This window comes from Muntiacus reevesi, chromosome 9, assembly GCF_963930625.1.
Source record: "Muntiacus reevesi chromosome 9, mMunRee1.1, whole genome shotgun sequence".
In the NCBI taxonomy this organism is placed as follows: domain Eukaryota; kingdom Metazoa; phylum Chordata; class Mammalia; order Artiodactyla; family Cervidae; genus Muntiacus; species Muntiacus reevesi.
In genome coordinates this window covers 46,011,185-46,036,564 of record NC_089257.1, presented here as the reverse complement: position 1 = coordinate 46,036,564, position 25,380 = coordinate 46,011,185, and the positions used below count along the sequence as shown (strand labels likewise).

General features: G+C 38.9%; 1 protein-coding gene across 1 annotated transcript in view; it reads left to right on the top strand.

Annotated features, from left to right (window-relative positions):
* Positions 1 to 25,101, top strand: part of LOC136174333 (interferon-induced very large GTPase 1-like) — a 53,191-nt gene extending 28,090 nt beyond the window's left edge. Inside the window, exon 4 of the mRNA XM_065944425.1 lies at positions 15,672 to 25,101. Within this exon, the coding sequence (XP_065800497.1) occupies positions 15,955 to 22,959 (7,005 nt within the window). The 5' untranslated portion in view covers positions 15,672 to 15,954 and the 3' untranslated portion in view covers positions 22,960 to 25,101. The remainder of the gene's footprint in view (positions 1 to 15,671) is intronic.
* Positions 25,102 to 25,380: the final 279 nt, after the last annotated feature.

Sequence of the window (25,380 nt, the reverse complement as noted above, 5' to 3'; positions counted from 1 at the left end):
TTTTCATAATGGTTGTGCTTAATAACTGTCTTACAAAATCCTGAACATTTACCAATTTTCTCATGAGACAGTATAACCTGATTCCATGATGCCATGAAATATGGTCACTGAAGGCATAAAAGATGCTTACAGAGGTTTCTGAGAAGGCACTAAAAGGGAATCTATAAGAAAAGTTTCCCAAATCAGTCAAGAATTGAAGGCATATGACTGAGATTTTATTCCTCCCTGAAAATGCTCTTGTATGCTTTTCTAACGAATTTATCACTTATTCTTGTCCCCTACACATACCCACTTCTAATCTCAATGAGAGTTTCTCACAACATAGACCCTTACCTGCTCTAGCTCTCAGTTACCAAAGCTCCTGAAGATTTTAGGCTCCTTTCAGCAGGCAAAGTAATAAAATATTGCAGTATCATAACATAAATGTCAGATAATATTCTAAATCAAAGCTTTGTAGAAGAAAATGTATGAACCAAATTTTCATAGGCAGTGTTATTATTTTAAATATTATAGTTATGACTAGGGTCATAGGATATAAAAACAGTACTAAAATGTTTATTTCTAAGCTAAACTTCTGTTGCAAGAATGAAGTTGAGACAAAGTCTATAGTACATGACAATATTTCCTTATGTGGAAAAGTTTTCTATCCTTGCCAAGACACTGCTGAATTAAAAAAAAAAAAAAAAGAAAAGAAAAGCTATTGTTTCTGGAAAATGAGAGAAAGAGAAAGAAAACTGAAAGCATTTCCACAGCAGTGGGTAGAAGCAATGGAGGGGCTCACCTTGACAGCTGGGTGATGAATAAGGCTTATATGTGTGATGTTCCACCCAGGGGCACTCACACACATACAAACACAAGATAACCCACCTTATAATCAGTAGTCATCTTCTTATAATGCTATTGTATTTATTATAACATTGTAATAATATTATAGTTAACATTATATTGTTATTATTTATTATATTATAACAATTTATGTATGAATTATCTTTCTCTTTACCATGGGTGAGCAAGGCCATCTCTGTCTTCTTCAGTGAGCAATCTATAGAACCTAGAACATTACTGGCAAAAGACCAGTATTGGTAAACACTGAAATAAATGTGGGGCATTCTTGGTTAGGGTTGCCCTGGTGGTTCAGATGGTAAAAAAAATCTGCCTTCAATGTGGGAGACCTGGGTTCAATCCCTGGGTTGAGAAGATTTCCTGGAGGAAAGCATGGCAACCCACTCCAGTTTTGTTTGCCTGGAGAATCCCCATGGACAGAGGAGCCTGACAGGCTACAGTCCATGGGGTCACAAAGATTTGAACACGACTGAGTGACTAAGCCCAGCACAGCACAACCTTGTTTTATTTTTGCTCATTCTGGTCTATAGTATTTACTGTATTAAACTAGCTTAGATAAACACAAGAAAGAAGAAAAGGGTTTCATTGGTCTTAACAATCAGTAAGATGAAGAGAGAGAACAAAAATATGTTATTTAACTTAGCAACCAGAGACTGAAGGACAGGATTGTGTTATTAAAAGTCATATAGCACAACCTAAACCTATGAAAAAATAGTAAACTGAATGTTCATTAACTTATTTAGCTATCATATATTTATATTTGAGGGCTTCCCTGATGGCTCAGATGATAAAGTATCCACCTGCAGTGTGGGAGACTTGGGTTCGAAGGCATGACAACCCTCCTCCAGTGTTCTTGTCTAGAGAATCCTCATCGGCAAAGGAGCCTGGTGGGCTACAGTCCATGTGGTCACAAAGAGTCAGGAGCGACTAAGCGCATTCATATTGATAACTCAGAGAGTAAAGAATCCACCTGCAGTGTCAGAAACCCATGTTCAATCCCTGTGTTGGGAAGGTCCCCTGGAGAAGGAAATGACTACCCACTGGAGAACTGCCTGGAGAATTCCATGGACAGAGGACCCTGGGGGAATATAGTCCATGGGGTCGCAAAGAGTCAGACATGACTGAACGTCTAAGCACAGCACAGCACACATAGTCACACGTACTAAGATAATGTTTCAAGTGTTGGGAAATATTATAGTGAAAGGAATATAGAGACTGAGAACTTAAAGAGGAGACAAACTAACTCCAACCTGTATTTATTTAGAATAGCAATGCCTGAGCTTCTCTGGGGGCTAATATGAAACAATCAGGGGAACAAGACGGATGCAAAGTAAGAAATAAAGGATAAGTGAGAGAGCAAAGCTCAAAGAAGTTGGATGAACCTTATGCATTCTCTGGAGTAGGGAATGGCAAATGACTTCACTATTCTTGCTTTGAGAACCCCATGAACAGTATGAAAAGCAAAAGATATGATACTGAAAGATGAACTCCCCAGGTCAGTAGGTGCCAAATAGGCTACTGGAGAAGAATGAAGAAATAACTATAGAAAGAATGAAGAGACGGAGACAAAGCGAAAACAATGCCCAGTTGTGGATGTGACTGGTGATGGAAGTAAAGTCCGATGCTGTAAAGAGCAGTATTGCATAGGAACCTGGAATGTTAGGTTCATGAATCAAGGTAAATTAGAAGTGGTCAAGCAGGAGATGGCAAGAGTGGACATCAACATTTTAGGAATCAGTGAACTAAAATGGACTGGAATGCATGAATTTAATTCAGATGACCATTCTATCTACTACTGTGGGCAAGAATCTAATAGAAGAAATGGAGTAGTCCTCATAGTCAACAGCAGTCCGAAATGCAGTACTTAGGGGAAAACTCAAGAATGACAGAATGAAATTTGCTTGTTTCCAAGGCAAACCATTCGATATCACAGTAATCCAAGTCTATGCCCTGACCAGTAACGCTGAAGAAGGTGAAACTCAACAGTTCTATGAAGACCCGCACGACCTTCTAGAACTAACACCCAAAAAGATGTCCTTTTCATTATAGGGGACTGGAATGCAAAAGTAGGACGTCAAGAGATACCTGGAGGAACAGACAAATTTGGACTTGGAGTACAAAATGAAGCAGGCCAAAGACTAAGAGAGTTTTGCCAAGAATAAGCCCTGGTCATAGCAAACACCCTCTTCCAACAATACAAGAGAAGAGTACACATGAACATCACTAGATGGTCAATAACGAAATCAGGTTGATTATATTCTTTGCAGTCAAAGATGGAGAAGCTCTACACAGTCAGCATAAACAAGACTAGGAGCTGAATGTGGCTCAGATCATGACCTCCTTATTGCCAAATTCAGACTTCAATTGAAGAAAGTAGGGAAAACCACTAGACCATTCAGGTATGACCTAAATCAAATCCCTTATGATTATACAGTGGAAGTGACAAATAGATGCAAGGGATTAGATCTGATAGACAGAGTGCCTGAAGAACTATGGACGGAGGTTCATGACACTGTATAGGAGACAGTGATCAAGATCATCCCCAAGGAAAAGAAATGTAAAAAGGCAAAATGGCTTTCTGAGGAGGCCTTAGAAATAGCTGAGGAAAGAAGAGAAGCTAAAGGCAATGGAGAAAAGGAAAGATATACCCATTTGAATGCAGAGTTCCAAATAGCAAGGAGAGATAAGAAAGCCTTCCTCAGTGATTAATACAAAGAAATAGAGAAAAACAATAGAATGGGAAAGACTAGAGATCTCTTCAAGAAAATTAAAGATACCAAAGGAACATTTCATGAAAAGATGGGCAAAATAAAGGACAGAAATGGTATGGACCTAACAGAAGCAGAAGATATTAAGAAGAGGTGGTAAAAATATGCAGAAGAATTATACACAAAAGACCTTCATGACCCAGATAACCATGATAGTGTGATCACTCACCTAGATCAGACATCTTGAAATACAAAGTCAAGTGGGCCTTAGGAAGCTTCACTACGAACAAAGCTAGAGGAGGTGATGGAATTCCAGTTGAGCTACTTCAAATCCTAAAAGATGACACCGTGAAAGTGCTGCACTCAATATGCCAGCAAACTTGGAAAACTCAGCAGTGGCCACAGGACTGGAAAAGGTCACTTTTCATTCCAATCCCAAAGAAGGGCAATGCCAAAGAATGTTCAAACTACCGCACAATTGCACTCAACTCACAAGCTAACAAAGTAATGCTCAAAACTCTCCAAGCCAGGCTTCTACAGTACATGAACCACGAACTTTCAGATCTTCAAGTTAGATTCAGAAAAGGCAGAGGAACCAGAGATCAAACTGCCTACACCCGTTGGATCATAAAAAATGCAACAGAATTCTAGGGGGATAAAAAGCTATTTCTGCTTCATTGACTACACTAAAGCCTTTGTATGAATTGCAACAAACTTTGGAAAATTCTTAAAGAGATGGGAATACTAGACCACCTTATTTGCCTCCTGAGGAATCTGTATGCAGCTTATGAAGCAACAGTTAGAACCAGACATGAAACAACAGACTGGTTCCAAATCGGGAAAGGAGCACGTCAAAGCTGTATATCATCACCCTGCTTATTTAACTTACATGCAGTGTACATCATGCAAAATGCCAGGCTAGATGAAGCACAAGCTGGAATCAAGATTGCCAGGACAACTATCAATAATCTCAGACATGCAGATGACACTACTCTTATGGCAGAAAGCAAAGAGGAACTGAAGAGCTCCTTGAAGAAAGTGAAATAGGAGAGTGAAAAAGCTGGCTTAAAACTCAACATTCAAAAAATAAAGATCATTGCATTCAGTCCCATCACTTAATGGCAAATAGATGGGAAAACAATGGAAACAGTGAAAGACTTTATTTTCTTGGGCTCCAAAATCACTGCAGATGGTGACTGCATCCTTGAAATTAAAAGATACTTGCTTCTTGGAAGAAAAGTTATGATCAACCTAGACAGCATATTAAAAAGCAGAGACATTACTTTGCCAACAAAGGTTCATCTAGTCAGAGCTATGGTTTTTCCAGTAGTCATGTATAGATGTGAGAGTTGGACTATAAAGAAAGCTGAGAGCCAAAGAATTGATGCTTTTGGGCTGTGGTGTTGGAGAAGACTCTTGAGAGTCCCTTGGACTGCAAGGAGATCCAGCCAGTCCATCCTAAAGGAAATCATTCCTGAATATTCATTGGAAGGACTGATGCTGAAGCTGAAACTCCAATACTTTGCCCATCTGAAACAAAGAACTGACTCATTGGAAAAGACCCTGTCGCTGGGAAAGATTGAAGGCAGAAGGAGAAGGGGATGACAGAGCATGAGATGGTTGGTTGACATCACTGACTCAATTGACATCAGTTTGAGCAAGTTCTGGGAGATGGTGTGATGGTGATGGACAGGGAAGCCTGGTATACTGCAGTCCATGGGGTCACAAAGAGTTGGACATGACTGAACAACTGAACGGAGAGAGCAAGGCTCAAACAAGGTGGATAAACCTTATGCCTTCTCTAGAGAATCAATAACTAAAATTATTCTAGTGAGGATTAGGGGAGCTCCTATTAAAGCTGTTTCTCCCTTCTCCTAGACTACACAAGATTTTCTTTCCTCCTAGACTGATGGAGAACCTTGTCTGACCATGTCTTATTTATACCTATAACCCCATTTTCATCAGAACATCCGATACATAGTCTATGATTTATACATGTTTGAACAGGATGGAAAAATTTCAGAATATGATGTCTGATTGCAGTGAGCTAAAGAGACACAGAAGTCAAAGAGAACTATTTGGAACCTGAGACACTGGAAAAATTAGAGTGGGATGAATATGATGGGAAAACAAAAGGAGGAAGAGGTCTGGAAATGTGGTGATAAGTGCAAATTGGGACATCCTTCTTTGATCCACCTTCATGGGGAGTCCTCTCTGCTGAAGACCACATCTCTGTCTTAGGCAGATCTCTAGATTGGCTCTCCAAATACATATCTTCATACCCTCACCTCAGGTATTCAACTTTCTTCTCTCCTTTCAACTGTCCACAAACAGTACCCAAATATGCGTCTGTCCTCTGTCCAGATAAACAGTTTGCTTGTGCCGAACCTAGAAGTTTCCCAAAGTCATTAGAGACACAATGCAAACATGTTGTGAGCAGTTTTAAATGAGGACATTAGGTTGAGTTGTTAATCATATTGTGTGAGTGCTCTTTGTATTTACTGATTTTTTCTTGGTTTGTTTTATCAGGTACAAAATACATGGTAATACTAAATCTTCCCTAAAGTAGTTGTAGATTCAATTTCACCAAGCCTATAAACTTTGTTTTATTTTTATTGAATTTATCTTCTAGAGCAGTTTCAGGTTTACACAAAAATGAGCAGAAGTTACAGAGATTCCCCATATACCTCTTAACCCCACAAATGCATGATCTCCTGCATTATCAGTATCCACCAAAAAAGTGACACATTTGCTATAGTGATGAACCCACACTGAAATGTCAATATCACCCAGAGCACATAGTCTATATATGTCTTGCACGTTCTATGGGTTTTAAAAAAACGTCTAATGAAGTGTAACAAACTTTTAAACATAGAGAATAGGTTCACTGCCCCAAAAATCCTCTGTGCTCCTCTTTCTCATCCTTTCCTTATAACCACTCATCTTCGTGCTTTCACTATAATTTTGTTTTTTACCAGAATATATTATAATTGGAATCACCGTATGTAGCCTTTTTGATCTGGCTTTATATGTTTAGCAATATACATTTACATTTCCTCCATGGCTTCTCATTTCATTTCATTTAATTATTTTCATTTTTTTAGATAGAACTGAATAATATTCCATTGTCTAGAAGTATCACAGTTTATTTATCCACTCACCTACTGAAGGATGTCTTGGTTGTCTCCAAGTTTTTGAAATTATAAATAAAGTTGCTATAGATATGTTTGTACTAGTTTTTGTGAATATAATTTAGGTATAAATACCAAGGAAAATGATTGCTAGTCATATGGAAAAAGAACATTTAGCTTTGTAAGAAGGAAACAAACTGTCTTTCAAAGTAGCTATTCCATTTGCATTCCCAGAAGCAATGGATAAGAGTTGCTTTCACACCACACCCTTGCCACAATCTGTGTTGCTAGTGATCTGAATTTTAGCCATTCTAGTAGGTGTACCAATGCCAAAGAATGCTCAAACTACCGCACAACTGAACTGATCTCACACTAGTAAAGTAATGCTCAAAGTTCTCCAAGCTAGGCTTCAGCAATATGTGAACCATGAACTTCCAGATGTTCAAACTGGTTTTAGAAAAGACAGCTGAAACAGAGATCAAAGTGCCAATATCTCCTGGACCATCAAAAAAGCAAGAGAGTTTCAGAAAAACATCTATTTCTGTTTTATTGACTATGCCAAAGCCTTTGACTGCGTGGATCACAATAAACTGTGGAAAATTCTGAGAGATGGGAATACCAGACCACCTGACCTTCCCCTTGAGAAATCTGTATGCAGGTCAGGAAGCAATAGTTAGAACTGGACATGGAACAACAGAGTAGTTCCAAATAGGAAAAGGAGTACGTCAAGGCTGTATATTGTCACCCTGCTTATTTAACTTATATGCAGAGTACATCATGAGAAACACTGGCTGGATGAAGCACAAGTTGGAATCAAGATTGCCAGGAGAAATATCAATAAGCTCAGAAAAGCAGATGACACCACCCTTATGGCAGAAAGTGAAAAAGAACTAAAGAGCCTCTTGATGAAAGTGAAAGAGGAAAGTGAAAAAGTTGGCTTAAAGCTCAGCACTCAGAAACTAAGATCATGGCATCCGGTCCCATCCCTTCATGGCAAATAGATGGGGAAACAGTGTCAGACTTTATTTTTTGGGGCTCCAAAATCACTGCAGATGGTGACTGCAGCCATGAAAGTAAAAGACACTTACTCCTTGGAAGGAACGTTATGACCAACCTAAACACCGTATTAAAAAGCAGAGACATTACTTTGCCAACAAAGGTTCATCTATCAAAGCTATGGTTTCCCCAGTAGTCATGTATGGATGTGAGAGTTGGACTGTAAAGAAAGCTGAGCACGGAAGAATTGATGCTCTCAAACTGTGGTGTTGGAGAAGACTCTTGAGAGTCCCATAGACTGCAAGGAGATCCAGTCAGTCCATCCTAAAGGAGATCAGTCCTGAGTGTTCATTGGAAGGACTGATGTTGAAGCTGAAACTCCAATACTTTGGCCACCTCATGTGAGGAGTTGACTCACTGGAAAAGACCCTGATGCTGAGAAGGATTGAAGGCGGGAGGAGAAGGGGACGACAGGATGAGATGGTTGGATAGCATCACCAACTCAATGGACATGAGTTTGGGTAAACTCTGGGAGTTGATGTTGGACAGGCAGGCCTGGTGTGCTCAGGTCCATGGGATCACAAAGACTCGGGCACAACTGAGTGACTGAACTGAATAGTTATACAGGCATATCTCATTTTATTGTGCATTGTAGATATTGTGTTGTTTACAAACTGAAGTTTTGGTGCAACCCTGCATTAAGCAAGTCTATAGGCACCAATTTTTGTTTCTCTCCACAATCCCTGGCAACCACTGATCTATTTTACAGTCTCCATAGTTTTGACTTCCACTATTTCATAGAGTTGGAACCATAAAGTTTGTAGCATTATCAGTCTGTTCTCTTTCACACAGCAATGTGATTTAAGATTCTTCTGTGTCTTTCATAGCTTTACAGCTCAATTCTTTTCTAGCTTTTTAGCTAGACAGTAATAATAAACTAGATGGCATATTAAAAAGCAGAGACATCACTTTGTCAACACAGGTCCATATAGTCAAAGATATAGGTTTTCTAGCAGTTATGTACAGATGCGAGAGTTGGACCATAAAGAAAGCTGAATGCTGAAGAACTGATGCTTTCAAATTGTGGTGCTGAAGAAGACATTGTCTCTATTAATTAAGTTGGGGAGAACTGATGCCTTAACAATATTAAACATAAATATCTCTCCATTTATATAGATATTGCTTGATTTCCTTCATCAGAGTTTTGTAGTTTTCCTTATATAGATCTTGCACATATTTTATTAGGTTTATATCTAAGTATTTATTTTGAGAGGGTGATAATTTAAATGGTATTGTGTTTTGAATCTCAAATTCCAATTGCTTATTGCTACCATATTAAAAAACAATAGTTTTTGTATTCTAACCCTTATATTCTACAACCTTGTTGTATTCACTTATCACTTCCAGGAGATTTTTTGTTGACTCTTTGACATTTTTTACGTAGTGTCATCTACAAACAAAGACATGTTTTATTTATTTCTTCCCAATCAGTATATTTTATTTCCTTATCTTATTAACTAACTCTTCCAATAGAATGTGTGATAGGAGTGATGAGAGGGGATATCATTAACCTATTTTTCTTTAAGAGGAAATTTCTAGGTTCTTACCATTAAGTTTAATGTTAATAGTAGGGCTTTTGTTAATGTTTTTTATCAAGTTCAGTAAGTTTCCCTCTTTTCTTAGCTTGCTGGAAGTTTTAATAATGAGTAAGTATTGGATTTTGTCAAATGGGTTCTCTCCATGTGGTTTTTCTTCTTAGATCATTGTAGTATATTACATGCATTGATTCTGAATGTTGAATCCACTTTGCCTACCTGAGGTAAATCCCAAATGGTTGTGGTATATAATTCCTTTTTACATCATTAGATTTAATTTGTTAATTTTTTTTCATCAGAGATGTAGGTTTTCAGTTTTCTTTCTTGTAATGTCCTTAACTAGTTTTGGTATGAGGCTAATACTGATCTCATAAACTAAATTAGGAAGTATTCCTTCTGCTTCAGTCCTCTGAAAGGGAGTGTAGATATTTGGTACAGTTTCTTCCTTAAATGTTTGGTGGAATTCACCAGTGAATCCCACTGGGACTGGTGCTTTCTGTTTTGAATGGTTGTAAAATATTGATTCAATTTTTTAAACAGACACAGGCCTATTCAGATTATTTATTTCCTCTCATGTAAGCTTAATAATTTGTCTTCCAAGGAATTGATGCCTTTTATCTAGGCTATTAAATGTGAGAGCAAACAGTTTTTCATACTACTCTTTATTTCATCCTCAATGTCTATAGAATTCATATCCATAATCCATATTTTATTTCTGATATTAGTAATTTGCATCTTCCCTCTTTTCACAGTCTGAATTATTAGTCGTGTTGGTATTTCCAAAGAATCATGTTATACTTTTACTGATTTTTTTCTATTGATTTCCTGTTTTCAATTTTATTGGTTTGTTTAGTTCTTATTTCTTTTCTCTTGCTGATTTATTTGGATTTAACTTTCTCTTCATTTCCTCTGATGGAAACTTAGATTATTGTTTTTATATACTTATTCTTTTGTTATGTATGCATTCAATGTAAATTTTCCTCTAAGCACGGCTTTCACTGTAGCCCACAAATTTTGATAAGATGTATACACAAATGTTTCTTATTTTATTTTCCTGTGTTAGTTTGACAGTTATATATTCTTGACTCTTATATTTGAGATTGTTCTAGAAATTGCAACATATATTCTACAAAATCAGTAGAATCTTTGACCTTCCTCTCAAATACCTCAAGGAACTGAGGGTCTTTTAAATCCATTTGGCTGCACACTCCAGCCTAAATGCAATTGCCATCATGTATTTTAAACCCCACTGTTTTATGCATTTATTTAGATTTTGCCATAACCTTATTCATTTGTTGCTCACCATCTTTTCCTGCAACTCTGACTATTCATTGGTGATATTTTCCTTCTCCTTCTTCTTCTGCCTTATAGTAGTTCCTTCAGTGTGCATTTCCAGGTAACAAATTCTGTTACTGTGCTGTTTTAAATTATGTTTTTCTTCCACCATAATTCTTTAAGGATATTTTTAACTCTCTATAGAATCCTACTTTATCAGCTGTTTTCTTTCAGTAGGTTTAACACTCCATCCTACTGCCTTCTGGCTTCCATCAGTGCTGTTGAGGTCATCATTCTCTCTAATTATTATTTGAAGATAAAATCCCTTACCTCAGACAGTCCTCAGAGTGGAGAAAGCAACAGCAAATGAAAAAAAAGAAAAAACTGACAAATAATTAGTCTCCAAAATATACAAGCAGCTCATGTAGCTCAATACCAGAAAAATGAACAATCCCATCAAAAAGTGGGCAAAAGATGTAAAAAGACTTTTCTCCAAAGAAGACATACACATGGCTAATAAACACAGGAAAAGATGCTCAATATCACTCATTATTAGATAAACACAAATAAAAACCACAATGAGGTATCATCTCACATCAGTCAGAATGGCCATCATCAAAGTCTATAACAATAAATGCTGGAGAGGGTGTGGAGAAAAGGGAATGCTCTTTCACTGTTGGTAGGAATGCAAACTGGTACAGCCACTATGGAGAACAGTGTGGAGATTCCTTAAAAAACTGGGAATAGAACTGCCATACCACCCAGTAATCCCACTGCTGGACATACAATCCAAGGAAACCAGAATTAAAAGAGACACATGTACCCCAGTGTTTGGTGTAGCACTATTTACAATAGCTGGGACATGGAAGCAACCTAGATGTCCACTGACAGATGAATGGATAAGGAAGTTGTGGTACATATACACAATGGTACATATACACAATGAAATATTTCTCAGCTATTAAAAAGAGTGCATTTGAGTCCATTCTAATGAGGTGGATGAGCCTGGAGCCTATCATACAGAGTGAAGTAAGTCAGAAAGAGAAAGACAAATAATGTATAATAACATATATGGAATTTAGAAAGACGGTACCAACGATCCTACATGCAGGCCACCAAGGGAGACATAAATATAAAAAACAGACTTTCGAAGTCAGTAGAAGAAGGTAAGGGTGGGATGAATTCGAGAGAATACCACTGAAACATGTACATTACCATATGTAAAACAGATGACCAGTGCAAGTTCGATGCATGAAGCAGAGCATCCAAAGTAGGTTCTCTGGGACAACCCAGGATAGGGTGGGGAGAAAGGTAGGAAGGGGGGTTCAGATTTGTGGGGGACACCTATATACCTGTGGCTGATTCATGTTGATGTACGGCAAACCATCACAATATTGTAAAGTAATCATTCTTCAGTTAAAATACATTATTTTTTAAAAATCTGCTTTTCTCCAAATGCTTTGTTTTTCCTATTGTATTTTCTGCATTTTCACGATGATATGTCTGAGTGTGAATTTCTTTTGCTTGTCTTCCGAGGTGTATGCCAAGGTATCCTAAAAGTTGTCTTTAATTTGTAATGGAAGTGTTTCACTTGCTTCAAATTTATTTACCTCTTCCATCAGATATTATTTCACTATCTATTAAATTCCTTGAGACGTCAAAGAATGTCTTAAAATTTATCTAGATATTTTAGATAATTCAGTTGGAAAAGTTGTTCTCTTTTTTAATTAATTTATGTTTTGGCTGCGCTGGGTCCTTATTGCTGTGCACAGGCTTCCTCTAGCTGCAGTAAGTGGGGGCTACTTTAGTTGCATTGTGCACATGCACACTGCATGTATCTCATCCATATCCAGTCTTCACTTCCTTTGCATAAATACCCAGGGCTTCTCATTGTGGTGGCTTCTATTATTGTGGAGCACAGTCTCTAGGGCACATGGGTTTTAGTGGTGGCAGCAAATGGGCTCAGTAGTTGTGGTTTCCGGGCTCTAAGCACAGGTGCAGATGTTGTGGTGCACAGGCTTAGCTGTTCCGTGGCATGTGGAATCTTCCTGGACCAGGGATCAAACCAGTGTTCCCTGCATTACAAGGCGGATTGCTAACCACTGTCCACCAGAGAAGGCCTGAAAAGTTGTTTTTTGAATTAATGAGTCTGCCATTAAATTTAGATTCAACTTTTAGTGACATTGGCGAAGATGGAAAGCACAAAATCAAAATGACTGTAAGATGAGAAGACGATTATAGTGATTCAATAGGGACAAAATGAAGGAAAAATCTAAAGGAGAGCTGGTAGGGGATTAAAAAGAATTGAGATTTAGGAGAGATTGAAAAGGATAATTTGAAAGAACATGAAACAACATTCACATTAGGAAGAAGAGGATGCATAGGCTTATAATAGTGACATTCAGTTGGACAGGAAATACAAGAAGAGAGGAAACCTGAATTATGTGTGAAGTTGAAACGTGTGAAATCTCATCTCATATAATATGTCTCAAAGACAGTGGAGTTAGAAACAGCATTGAGAAAACATTGAATATAAGCATATTTGGTTCTACATACACACATTAAGATGGCATCAATAGATAAAGAGAATTTGATTATACATATATATTTTATAATATAAAATAAATATATATAATATAATGATATTAACTAGTGTCAGAGGAAGAGTGAGTAGTGGGTGTCAAGTATAAATCAGCTAAGAAGTGCATTTTATTTATTGAGATAAATTAACATATAACCTTGCATAAGTCTAAGGTATACAAGGCGCTCATATGATACATTTTTATATTGCCATATGACCAAGATAGAGTTAGCTAACACTTCTGTCACATCACAGTACCATTTCTTTATTGTGGTGAGAACAATTAAGATAAAGTCTCTTGGCAACTTTGAAGTTTATAATACAGTATATTGTTTATAATCACTATGTGTGCTATGTGCTATGCTTAGTCGCTCAGTCGTGTCCAACTCTTTGTGACACCATGGATTGTAGCCCACCAGGCTCCTGTGTGCATAAGGATTATCCAGGCAAAAATACTGGAGTGGGCTGCCATGCCCTCTTCCAGGGATCTTCCCAACCTAGGGATCAAACCCAGGTCTCCTGCATTGCGGGTGGATTCTTTACCACCTGAGCCACCAGGGAAGCCTAGATATATAGGACTTTTTATCTACTGATGGCACATTTGTACCTTTAAGCAGCATCTCCCTAATTCCTACACCTTCCAACCCCTGGTAACCACCATACAACTTTGTTTTCACAAGTTTGACTTTTTTAGATTCCACATGTAAGTGATATTATACAGAATTTCTCTTTCTTGGTCTGACTTATCTCACTTAGCATAATGCACTTAAGGTCCCTCCGTGTTGTCACAGACAAATGCAGGATTTCCCTCTTTCTCGTGACTATATAATATCCCATTGTGTGTTTGTGTCTGTGTGCACACTTGTGCATGCTGTGTCACATATCCTTTATCCATTGACCCATGGACTGACACTTAGGCTGTTTCCATATCTTGGCTACTGTGAATAACAATGCAGTAAACATGAGGGTGCATATATCTCTTCAATATCCCATCTTCACTTCCTTTGCATATATACCCAGGAGTGGAATTGCTGGGTAATACAGTGATCCTATTTTTCACTTTTGAGGAAACTCTACAATCTTTTCCATAGTGGCTAAACCAACTTAAATTCTCAGCAACAGTACACAAGGGTTCCTTTTTCTCCACACCCTCACTATAATTTATTATTTGTAGACTATATGATGATGGTCATTATGATTGGCTTGAGGTGATACCTCATTATGGTTTTGATTTGCATTTCCCCAACAATTATCAATGTTGAGTGACTTTTCACGTGCCTGTTGGTCATCTGTATGTCTTCTTTGGAGAAACATCTATTTATTCTTTGCCTATTTATTCCTAATATTCTTTTAATGTAGCTATCCAATTTTCCCAGCATCACTTATTGGAATCTTCTTTTTTCCATTGTTTTCTCACCTCTTTTGTCATATATTATTGACCATAAGTGTGTAGGTTTATTTCTGGGCTCTCTACTCTGTTTCATTTGTCAGGCGAGTTTTTGCTCCTCAGTTTTTGTCTCGTCACAACAAAGATTTGGAGTGATGGAGATTAAAGCCCCCTTGGAATGTCAGAGCTCTCAGGTCTTGGACAGACCATGTTATAGCTCTCAAGTTTTGAATGAACCGTGTATAGCTCTTAGACAAATCAGTGTTACATCTCTATTTTATTTAGATAATAGCAGGAAAATCATCCTCGAGGCGTGAGGTCATGTTGACCCAAAGACGCGAAGAGAAGAGCGCCCCAGCGCACAGGAGGGAGAGAGAGAGAGAGAGAGAGAGAGAGAGAGCTAGCTTTGGCTCCTCTTTTTATATGTTTTTCTCTCCCTGGGCCTGTCCTATGTAAATTGGGCCAGCCAGGAGTGCTGTTTGTTTTACCTGAGGTCCTCACTCCAGTCCTCGGACCTTCCTTTGTTTTATTTTTGTGGGCTTTTCTCTTCCAGCTCTTTTAGCCATGGCCATTTTGGGCTCTTTTTCCCTATTCTAACTACCTAACACATTGATGTATGTGTTTTCTTTTATGCCAATGTCATGCTCTTTTGATTAATGTAGCTTTGTAGTATAGTCTGAATAGGGAACATGGTACAGCCAGCTATTTTTTTTTCTCCAGTCAGCATTGGCAACTGGGTCTTTTGCAGTTCCAAAAAATTTTTTAGAATCATTTTCTCCTACTTTTGTGACAGTGTCCTGGGTATTTTGATAGTGATTTCATTAAATCTATAGATTGCTTTGGATAAGATGGCCATTTTTAACAACATTAATCCTTCTAATCAAGGAACACAGGATATCTTTCCATTCCTTTTTATCATTTTCATATTCCCTAATCAGTGGTTATAATTTTCAGAATATAGGTCTTCCACCTTCTTGGTTAAGATTTTCACCTGGTATTTTTTTCTTTTTAGTGTGATATAAATGGAATTGTTCCCTGAATTTTTTTTTCTGATAGTTCATTATTAGTGTATACAAAAGCAACAGATATCTCTAAATCACAGAATTCTGCATATTAACATGCCACAGGCTAACTGAGTGTCTTTTCTTCCCACAGCCATGGACACAGCAGAGTCTATGCCTAATTAACCCCTGTTTAGAGGCAAAAATAGACAAGATCTCCAAGAGATGCTCAGAGAATAGGACTGGCAGTTGAGTACAAGTTGTCAAAGCTGCAGGAACACCTGGGTGTGACTTCTGCCCATGCCTTACAACACCTAGAAGAAAAAGGCCTCCAGAAACTGAAATGCTAGGTGCAACATTCCTGGGAGAAAAGGGCCCTGGAGAAACTGCTTAACCTATCATACTCAAATACTCTTTCAGAGTTACAGGAGTCTTGGATGGAATCATTAAAGAAACAGAAGGAGGAGGCAGAACAGGCTCTGCAGGAACAAAGAGAAATGTTGTCAGAAGGGAAGCAACAACAGGAAGAGGCAGTGAGGAAAAAGGAAGCAGAACTGAGGCAAACAATGGAGATCCCCAAAGAGTTCAAGCCATTTCCGGAAAAGCCCCTAGGAGAAGTCATGGAAGATATGCAGAGACAACTCAACCTCATGCAAGGGGCACTTTCTCACAGGAAACATCTCTCAGATAGAGAATTGGTGAGATACGCATCTGGAGGACTAGCCCTACAGGGAATTTACAAAACCAGTGACCAAAGATGTCTTATACAGAACAAAGAAGAGCTACTCTGTGTCCCCAAGGAATTTGTACTCCGTGGCCCTAATCAGAGTATACGGGAGGAAGTGAAGGAATTTACATCTTCTCTAGAAGAATCCATGTTCACTCAGACTGTAGGGAAGCTGGGCTTCAGTATAACTGCCTTAGCAAAGGGTGGAGGCTGGGGGATAAGCCTGGAAGCTGGTATGAATCAGATCATGCATTCAGAATCCAAGAAAATACAAAAGTCACAATCTAAACACTCTTATTTCTGCTCAACCAAGTTCATCTATATCCCACTGGCCTCCTGCATCTTTCCCATTGACCAACTCCAACTATCCAATGCTGCTCTCCAGGGCTTAAAATACATTGAAGACATTTTGAGTCAGCCAGAAGACCCAGACAAACTACTCTTGCTGAGGCATAGGACTGAAGCCTTCTTCCAGAGGTTTGGCTCTCATGCTAACCAGGGCCCTCTGCACCTGGGAGGAATCTACTGGTGGAAAGCCATTTCAGAGGGTTTCCAAAAAGAGCAGCTGACAGAAGTGAAACAGCAAGCAGCAGAGGTCCTGGATATTTACATAAGGGGCAGTTACAAGGGTTTTGGAGTGAACATTGGTACAGATCTGGATACGTCAGACTCTCATTTGAAAAAAGCCTCTCAGAGAACAACCTTCCAAAATCTCCAAACCAAAGTCCAATTATCCGTGGCCCAGACAGGTGGCCCACCAGAAGCAACTGGCTTTTTGGACTGGAAAGATGGTCTAGTTGCCAATAATCAAACCTGGTGTGTCATTGATCGTGGAACTCAGCTGGTACCTGTTTGGGACATTGTCCTCTCTAGCCACAGAAGTGATTTTAAGAATCCTCTTAAAGTAGCTAACTGTCTGAAAGACAACTATACTGTTCTGACTGAACTCACTGCCCAGATCCAGGAGGGAGAAGAATTACTGAGTATTGAGAGGGAGGCTAGGATTTTCCTAGAGGATGTGAAATCCTGGAAAGTTTTTGATCCTGAAGAACAGCTTAAAAGGCTGATAAATTTCATGCAAAGATTGAGTCAAAAAACTGAAAGCTATACCATTTGGACTAACATATGCCTCAAAGACTGGGGTCTGCAGAATTTTCTGGTAAACACTGTTAACTTTTGCAAAAAATCCTCCAATTATGGAACTAAATTTATTAAATCTCAGTTGAGAAGTCTTTTGGATCCTCACATCTATACAGTAACAAACTTTCCTCAGGCTCATTCCATTATGCAGTGGATATTTCAGTCAGAACCAAGGGAAGAAAATGTCCATATCACCCAATTTTCTGAGCTAATTGAAATACTTAAAAAAACACAGAATGACCTTATGGAAGTAAAGACCAACTCCGAATCCACAGAGTTGGTGGAGGAAGCTCAAAGAAAGCTGACTTATGAGGTCAGCTTGTCTCTTGGCTCCTTCTTGAAATACCTCCGAGAAACGGGGAAGCCAGACACACACATCTTGCTACTTTTGATAGCATCTGGTGCAGGATATCATGTGGTTCACAATATATTTCAGTATCTCCTGGGGCATGATGAGTTAGACTTCCTATTGGATAAAATGCAAACTGCACAAAATAAATACCAAGAGCTCAAAAAGATTTGCAACTACAGGGCTCAGGCATTCCTGGTGCTCACAGGTCTGACAGCAACAGTGGGCATCAAAGCTGTTTCTCCAGAGGAGAAAACACAACGCTTGGCATTGATAAAACATCACATGGAACATTCTTTGACTAAAGAAGTTGTTTATGTCCTCACCAAACCTGAAGATCATGATTTGGAAAACCTAGAAAAAGACTTGAGACTGCTCATTGATGGGAATTATGAGGCTACTGTCTCTTCATTGCCAGTGGAGGAGGTGAGAAAACAATTGCAAAGTGTTTCCCATGAAAAGAAAGACCTCCATGAACCACACAATAATGAAAATAAAAAGGAAGAATTCATAGAAAATGGAGCTTTCCGAGACTTGCTTGAGCGTCTAGGCCTAGAACATTACTATCCCAAAAAAATGAGCAGAGCTAACTTCCAACTGATCCACAGGACTTCTGTGTGCAACACCCAGCCCTGCTCTGAAAGAGAACTTCCCTTCTATTTCCTACAGAAGCTATTGATGCTGGATTATGGGCTGAGATACCTGATCATCAAACATGAAGAATACACAGAGAACCAAGGCTATTCAAGCACCTCAAATCAAGAAAAGGAGGTTTTTGATCCATATGAAGATCTACCTGAAGAAAGTGTTAGTCCTACTAAGCCTTCAGCAGCCACCAATGTCAGACCCTATGTTCACCCTATGGATATTCAGATGGCAATTCTTCACTGTGCAGATGATTTTGCCAGACAATATATTTTGGACAAACTTTCCATTTGTCAGTTTGCCCTCCCCCTTCTCATACCTAATCCTTGCAGTGCTCAAATTGAATTCTCTCTCTGGTCTCTCCGTCAAATTCGAAGGAGCTGGCAGCAAGAAGGGAAATCAATAAAAGGGGAGAAGGGCAATTATAAAAATCAACGGATGTGTCATGTTTCGGTCCCCATTGTGTCCTTTATTAGAGTTGGAACTGGTTTCTCTACCTCCAAATCTCAGATCATGAACTGCCTTCTCAGTGAACGCAAACATGATGTCTTTTTTCACCGACATTGCAAAGGCAGCAGCAGAGACTGTCTCCTGATGGGAGGAGTGGTGGAAGTTGCCTGGTTCTGTCCTGGGGGGGAAGAGCAGGACAGATTTGACAACTGCTTGACCTTTACCAATCTTCATGGAGATGCAAAGGAACATGAGAAGCAACTCGCCTTTTTGCAGGAAGTCTCTTCCATAATTGTGATCCTGATGTCAATTTCTGATGACAATAAAGGAAACCGAAAAATAGTCAATGACATGTGTCAGTCAACAAAACCTTTAATCTTGTTGCTTGATGATAAAGGAAAAATCACAGTCAATAAATCTGAGTCAAGAGTGAGAATTGGGATCAGGAACAGAAATGAGGCAGAATTAATAGCGGAGCTCACAACTGCAATCGGACATTTGCTGAAGCTCTCTAACAGTGCACTCAGCTTGGAGAACTGTGCCCAAGTTGCTCGCAAGCAAGGAATGCTTATTGATGAAGACCAGAGAGATTGCAAGGAAGCCAAAGAAAAGGCAGAGGCTCTAATGACCATATTGAGAAAAATGGAAATACCTCAGGTCAAGGAAAACTTACTACCTCTTCAGGGAAAACTGTGGCAACGTTGGTGTGAAAAGGACAGAGAACTCTATCATCTTAGAGAAAAGGGGAATCGCAGCATTGAACAACATAAAAGTGAGACTGAGACAGAGAAACAAATGATAAGACAGGAACAGTTGAGAAAAACCGTTCCTCTCAATGCTTTAATGGATTCTGTCCTTAAAATTCTCCAAGATCATTCAGAAACTCACACCAAACTCTACTTCCTCCAATGGCTGAATGTAGCTTTGGACAACCTGACTGCACGACACTTGGAAAATCTAAATGAGAAGAAAAAGGCATTGGTTCAAAAAGAAAAGCAAGAAGCCACAAACAGTAGCTCTCTGAAAGACAGGCAAAAGAGGATAGAAGCTATTTCCAGAGAGATTAATGACTGTACCTTGGGAACTGAGCACATTCTTAGAGAAGCTGGACAGATCTATGAAGCTCTGGAAGAAACTTCATCCATGGACAATACCCTATTTCTCTCCCTTCCCCACATTGCTGCAGATCTGATGATATCTGGTGTTCCCATTGAGCTGATGGATGGGGATGTTTCATATGTGCCCCTGAGGTGGGTGGCAGCTGTTTTTGACAAGCTCTCTGAGAAACTTGGAGACAAGCGGCTCTTTGTTCTCTCTGTCCTTGGTCTGCAGAGTTCAGGAAAGTCTACTCTGCTGAATGCCCTTTTTGGGCTGCAGTTCACTGTTAGTGCTGGGAGGTGTACCCGGGGGGCCTACATGCAGCTTCTGAAAGTGGAGGAGACATTCACAGAGGAACTTTGCTTTGACTTTGTGCTTGTTGTGGACACAGAGGGACTTCGAGCCCCAGAACTCAGCAACAAGTCCCAGAATCATGACAATGAGTTGGCAACCTTTGTCATCGGACTTGGAAACTTGACTCTGATCAATATTATGGGGGAAAATCCATCAGAAATGCAAGATATTCTACAAATAGTTGTCCAAGCTTTTCTGAGGATGAAACAAGTAAAAATTTCTCCCAGTTGTCTCTTTGTCCATCAGAATGTGGGGGAAGTTACAGCTAAAGATCAAACTATGGATGGAAGAAGCAGGCTTGAGGAGAGATTGGACAAAATGGCAGCATTAGCAGCTGAAGAAGAGCAGTGCTCCGACGTAACCTGCTTTAGAGATGTCATAAAGTTTGATGTCAATACCCACGTCTACTACTTTGCTCACCTCTGGGATGGCAATCCCCCAATGGCCCCTCCCAATCCTCGCTACAGCCACAATGTCCAGGAACTAAAAAGCAGAATTCTTGTGACTGCCCAACAGGAATCTAGGGGAAGCATCATGAAGATATCAGATGTAAAATTACGAGTTCAAGATTTGTGGAGAGCCCTGTTGACTGAGAACTTTATTTTCAGTTTCAGGAATACTGAAGAGGCCCTGGCCATGAGCAAACTGGAAACCAAGTATAATTACTGGACATGGGAGCTGAGGAGTCACGTGCGGAGCTTACAGGACGAGCTGATCAACCAGATTCAGAATGGAAAAATTCAGACACTGGTAACACATGCACTGGAGGATCCAGTTAGAGAGAAATATGAAGCCATCAAACAAGAACTTGAAAAATGTTTTAATGACGATCCAGATATTCAAAAATTGATACAGTGGAAAGGAAATTTTGAAAATAAGCTAAATTACCTTAAAGAGGCACTAATTACAGAGAGTGCAAGAAAAGCTGAAGAACTCATTAACTTTAAAAAAAATCAAGAAAAAGTGGATAAGAAAAAGTCAGATTATGAAAAGGAATTATTGGAAAAAAGCCAGAAGTTGGCTTTATCACTGAATGGCACCGAATTGAGTGAGGAAGAGCTCCATGAGAAATTCAACCCACTTTGGGAAACATGGATCTATGATGTCTCCTCAAGTCTCCCTCCAGCCAAAGGGCCTGCAATTGAAGTGGATTCTGAAAACATCCTTTTGGACTATTTCAAAAAGGAAAAAGACATGGTAACCACACTGAAGAACTATTCTGGAGAAAAGTTTGAAATCAACTATGACAAACATGTTAAGATGAACAAGAAATATTTGGGACTCTCTACAATGAAAATAGAGTCCCAGGATAAACAATCCATAAAAATGACTACTGACTGCATTATTTCAAAAGTTAATGAAATTGTTAACAAAATATCTCAGCAAAAGCATGATTACAATCCAACTTATTTCCATGAAATCCTGATAATAATAGATAAGGAGGTGAAGTCTGCACCCACTCAGGAAAGATACACATTTACAAGAAGATATGAAATAGACTTATCATTGTGTTTTTTCCGAAGAGCATCAGTGAAGTTTAAGGAGATGCACAAGGCATTCAAGAGAGCAAATGATCCTGTGAACTATCTGCAAAGCAAGAAAGATGATTTCTTCATGAGCTTTAAGATCTCTTGTCAAGGAGCAACTTCAATTAAAACATTTGCTGATTTTCTGTGGAAGAAACTCACACCTGCTGTCTCCAGCACCATAAGGAAAACAATGGCCCTCAAAATTGCTGGGGACATTCGAACCACCTGCCGGGCATTCAATGAAAACAGAGCTAACCTGGAGAAACACATTCTCATCTCTCTGGCAGAAGAGGAAAATTTTGACAACTACTGGCAGTACCTTCATCAACCAGAATCATTTTTTAAGAATTACATTGAAAACCATGTTAAAAGATATTTTTCTGACACAGGAAGTAAAAAAATAAAGACTTTTCTACAAATGAGTTTAGATGACATCAAGAGTGCCATCCTCTCAGCTATACATGAATCTACAGCAATAGCCAAAGATAAAAGCAACACAGTGTCTGGGTGGCTAGATGTGTTCTGTGATCACCTGGGGAGTACCTTGATCTTTCCACGAAAAGACTTGATAAGCATTGAACACCAGGAGATAAAAGATACCGAGTTTCTCAAAGAGGCCATGAGCAAAGCTTTGGATCCTGAAATGAAGAAGGTAGAAGAGAACTGTATGTCTAGACTTGTAGAAGAAATGATTCCTGAAATCCAGACAATGCTCTCTGAACATCTCTGTGGCTGCTGGAAACAGTGTCCCTTCTGTAAAGCAATTTGTACGAACACAATCCCTAACCATGAAGGAGACCACAGTGTCCCCTTCCACCGTCCAGAGGCTCTCGGTGGAATGTGGTGGCATCAAACAGACAATTTTTCCATTGATTACTGTACTAGTTCAGTAGCAAGTGATTGCATTTTTATTTTGAATGATGGCAGGAGAATCCCATATAAGACCTATCGACAAGCAGGAGGGGAGTATGCCACGTGGAGCATCACCCCAGACACATCTACCCAGCCATACTGGAAATGGTTTGTCTGTCACTTCAGATCAAAGCTAGAAGAAAAATATTACAAAAAGTTTATCAATAAAGGTGAAATTCCTGATGCCTGGAAGAAAATCACAAAGCAGGACGTGCTTGATGACTTGAAAACAAAGTAATACTCAATGACCAGATAAGAGTTCCAGTATCTAAACAAAGAAGGCACATTACCAGAACAAGCCTAAAATACCACCCACTCAGAATGAAAACCTTTCTTGTATCAATTTTTCTCAAATGAAACATCTAAAACTAAATCGATAGCAAGAGTTGAAGATTTCTTGAGTAAGAACCTTGGTTTTTTTTGCCTCAATTCCTTCTTCTTTAAAAACAGATAACTGATATACATGAGTACATGATAAAATCCAATAAAGTCCATTTAATATATTGACAGCATATTTTACATTATTATTATGAATGTTTTTATTTTTAAATATGTAATGTTATTTTGTTTTTGTTTTTGTTTTTTTTTGTGTGTGTTTTCCCTTCTCTATATTGCATCATCCTCTTTTATGGGGGGTGGTGGTGGTTTAGTCACTAAGTCGTGTCCAACTCTTGCTACCGCATGGATTATAGCCCACCAGGTTCCACTGTCCTCTGTCCATGGGATTTCCCAGGCAAGAATACTGGAGTGGGTTGCCATTTCCTTCTCCTAAATATGTAATGTTATATAAAGCTTCAAGAAAGTCATTTTCTTAGAGGGAGATTAAAATCATTGCAGGCTGCTACAAAATCTATAGAATAACTATACGAATATTTTTATCAATATACAGTTACTAACTGGAAGTTACAAATACTTTTCATTTCTAAGTGTATTTTTTTCACTCTCTTAAACTGTGAGGAAGAGTTATTAATGCTTGAATGCAAAAACATTCATAGGAAATTCAAGATTTCCAATTCTCAAATATAATGCCATTTAGAGCTATTCTATTATAGGAATAAAAAAAAAAAAAAGAAAAGAAATGTGGCCAGGATAGAGCCTGCATCAATTCAGAAAATAATATTAAACAAATATGAAAAATATAAGTTAAATAATTTTCTCTAATTTAACCACTTTTCTCTTCTTCGTGGGCACTTTGGCACTGGCCTGTGCATGTTTTTTTTAAAAGGTTAAGAAAAAATTCACAAGAGTTTAAGTGTTCATGGCCTAGAGCTCTGTACAGGTCTGAGAAGGACCTGTTTATAGAACAAGATTTATGACCAGGGAAAAAGGGCCATTTTAATCAAGGCTGTGGACCAGGTCGGGGCTTCCCTCGTAGCTCAGTCGGTAAAGAGTCTGCCTCCAATGCAGGAGACCCGGGTTCGAGTCCAGGGTTGGGAAGAGTCCCTGGAGAAGAAAATAGCAACCCACTCCAGTATTCTTGCCTGGAGAATCCCATGGGCAAAGGAGCCTGGGGATGCTACAGTCCGTGGAGTCACAAGAATCAGACACATCTTAGTGACTAAACCATAGTGATAATTTAATAAGAAATGTTTCTGTATGTTAAAATGTAAGGAAATGCTTATCTCCAAATCAAGCACCTTTGTGACTTTTCACACTATTTGAGCCATAGAGTCATGATCAGAAATAAAAAAGGAGAACATGCTGAAGCCAACCAAGGACGTGAGAGGGGAGGAAATCTCCACTCTGCAAACCTATACCTTCTGAAATGATGACTTATGCTAGATTCTCAAAGCTGATGATCTGAAGGAATCCTGATGCAAAGAAAAAAGTTACTCATATCTGACATAGGGCCATTCATTTGCTTCCATTTAAGGGTACACTCCCTACCACTCCACAGCCTGTATGAAAACGTACAGTACAAAGAAGAACAATCAAAGACATGGATCATCGGAGCTGGGAGACAGGAGTGCTCAACTCTGCTATCTTTGTGCCCCAAGCATACTCTTCAGTTTCAGGTCAAATGACGATGTCTCCAGAAGAAATCATGAAACAGAAAAACTGTATAGAAAGCAGATGTTCTTGAATAGATGGATTTTCCTTTTGTTCTTTAAAAATAGCCTCACTGAGAGTTGGAGAAGCCTCAGAATAGGATAAAGTTGAAATAAGTGACAAAAACAGAACCCATGCACAATATAGCCCCTGTCTCTGACATCACTGCATCCTTGATAACTGTGCAATGTTAACATTTGTTCAATGCTTTTCATATTTGTTCAATAAGCCCATTAAAACTTTTAACTAAGAAGCATCATAGTTAACTTTGATTTTCAGGCAAAATTCTTGTGTATAAACAAATAATTTTTTGTCAATTCCTCAGGCATTTAAGTAGAGTGATTACTAAATGCAATTCAGAAATGGTGTCAAGAGTTCTCTACAAAATGGCTAGACATAAGCTGGGGATGAGGGTAGATGGAAACATATGAATGTGGTTTTCTATGATAGTAGTGGAGAGTAAAGTGCCATCAAGGTGGGGTCAGGATCAAAGTGTCAATGGGTTGAGGTCAGTGAGGGAGATCTTAGGAACACTGGAGTAGGGTGATAGAATTCATAGGGGTGAGAATCATATAGTCATGAAAAGTGGGAGATGCTGGGCCCAGTGTAG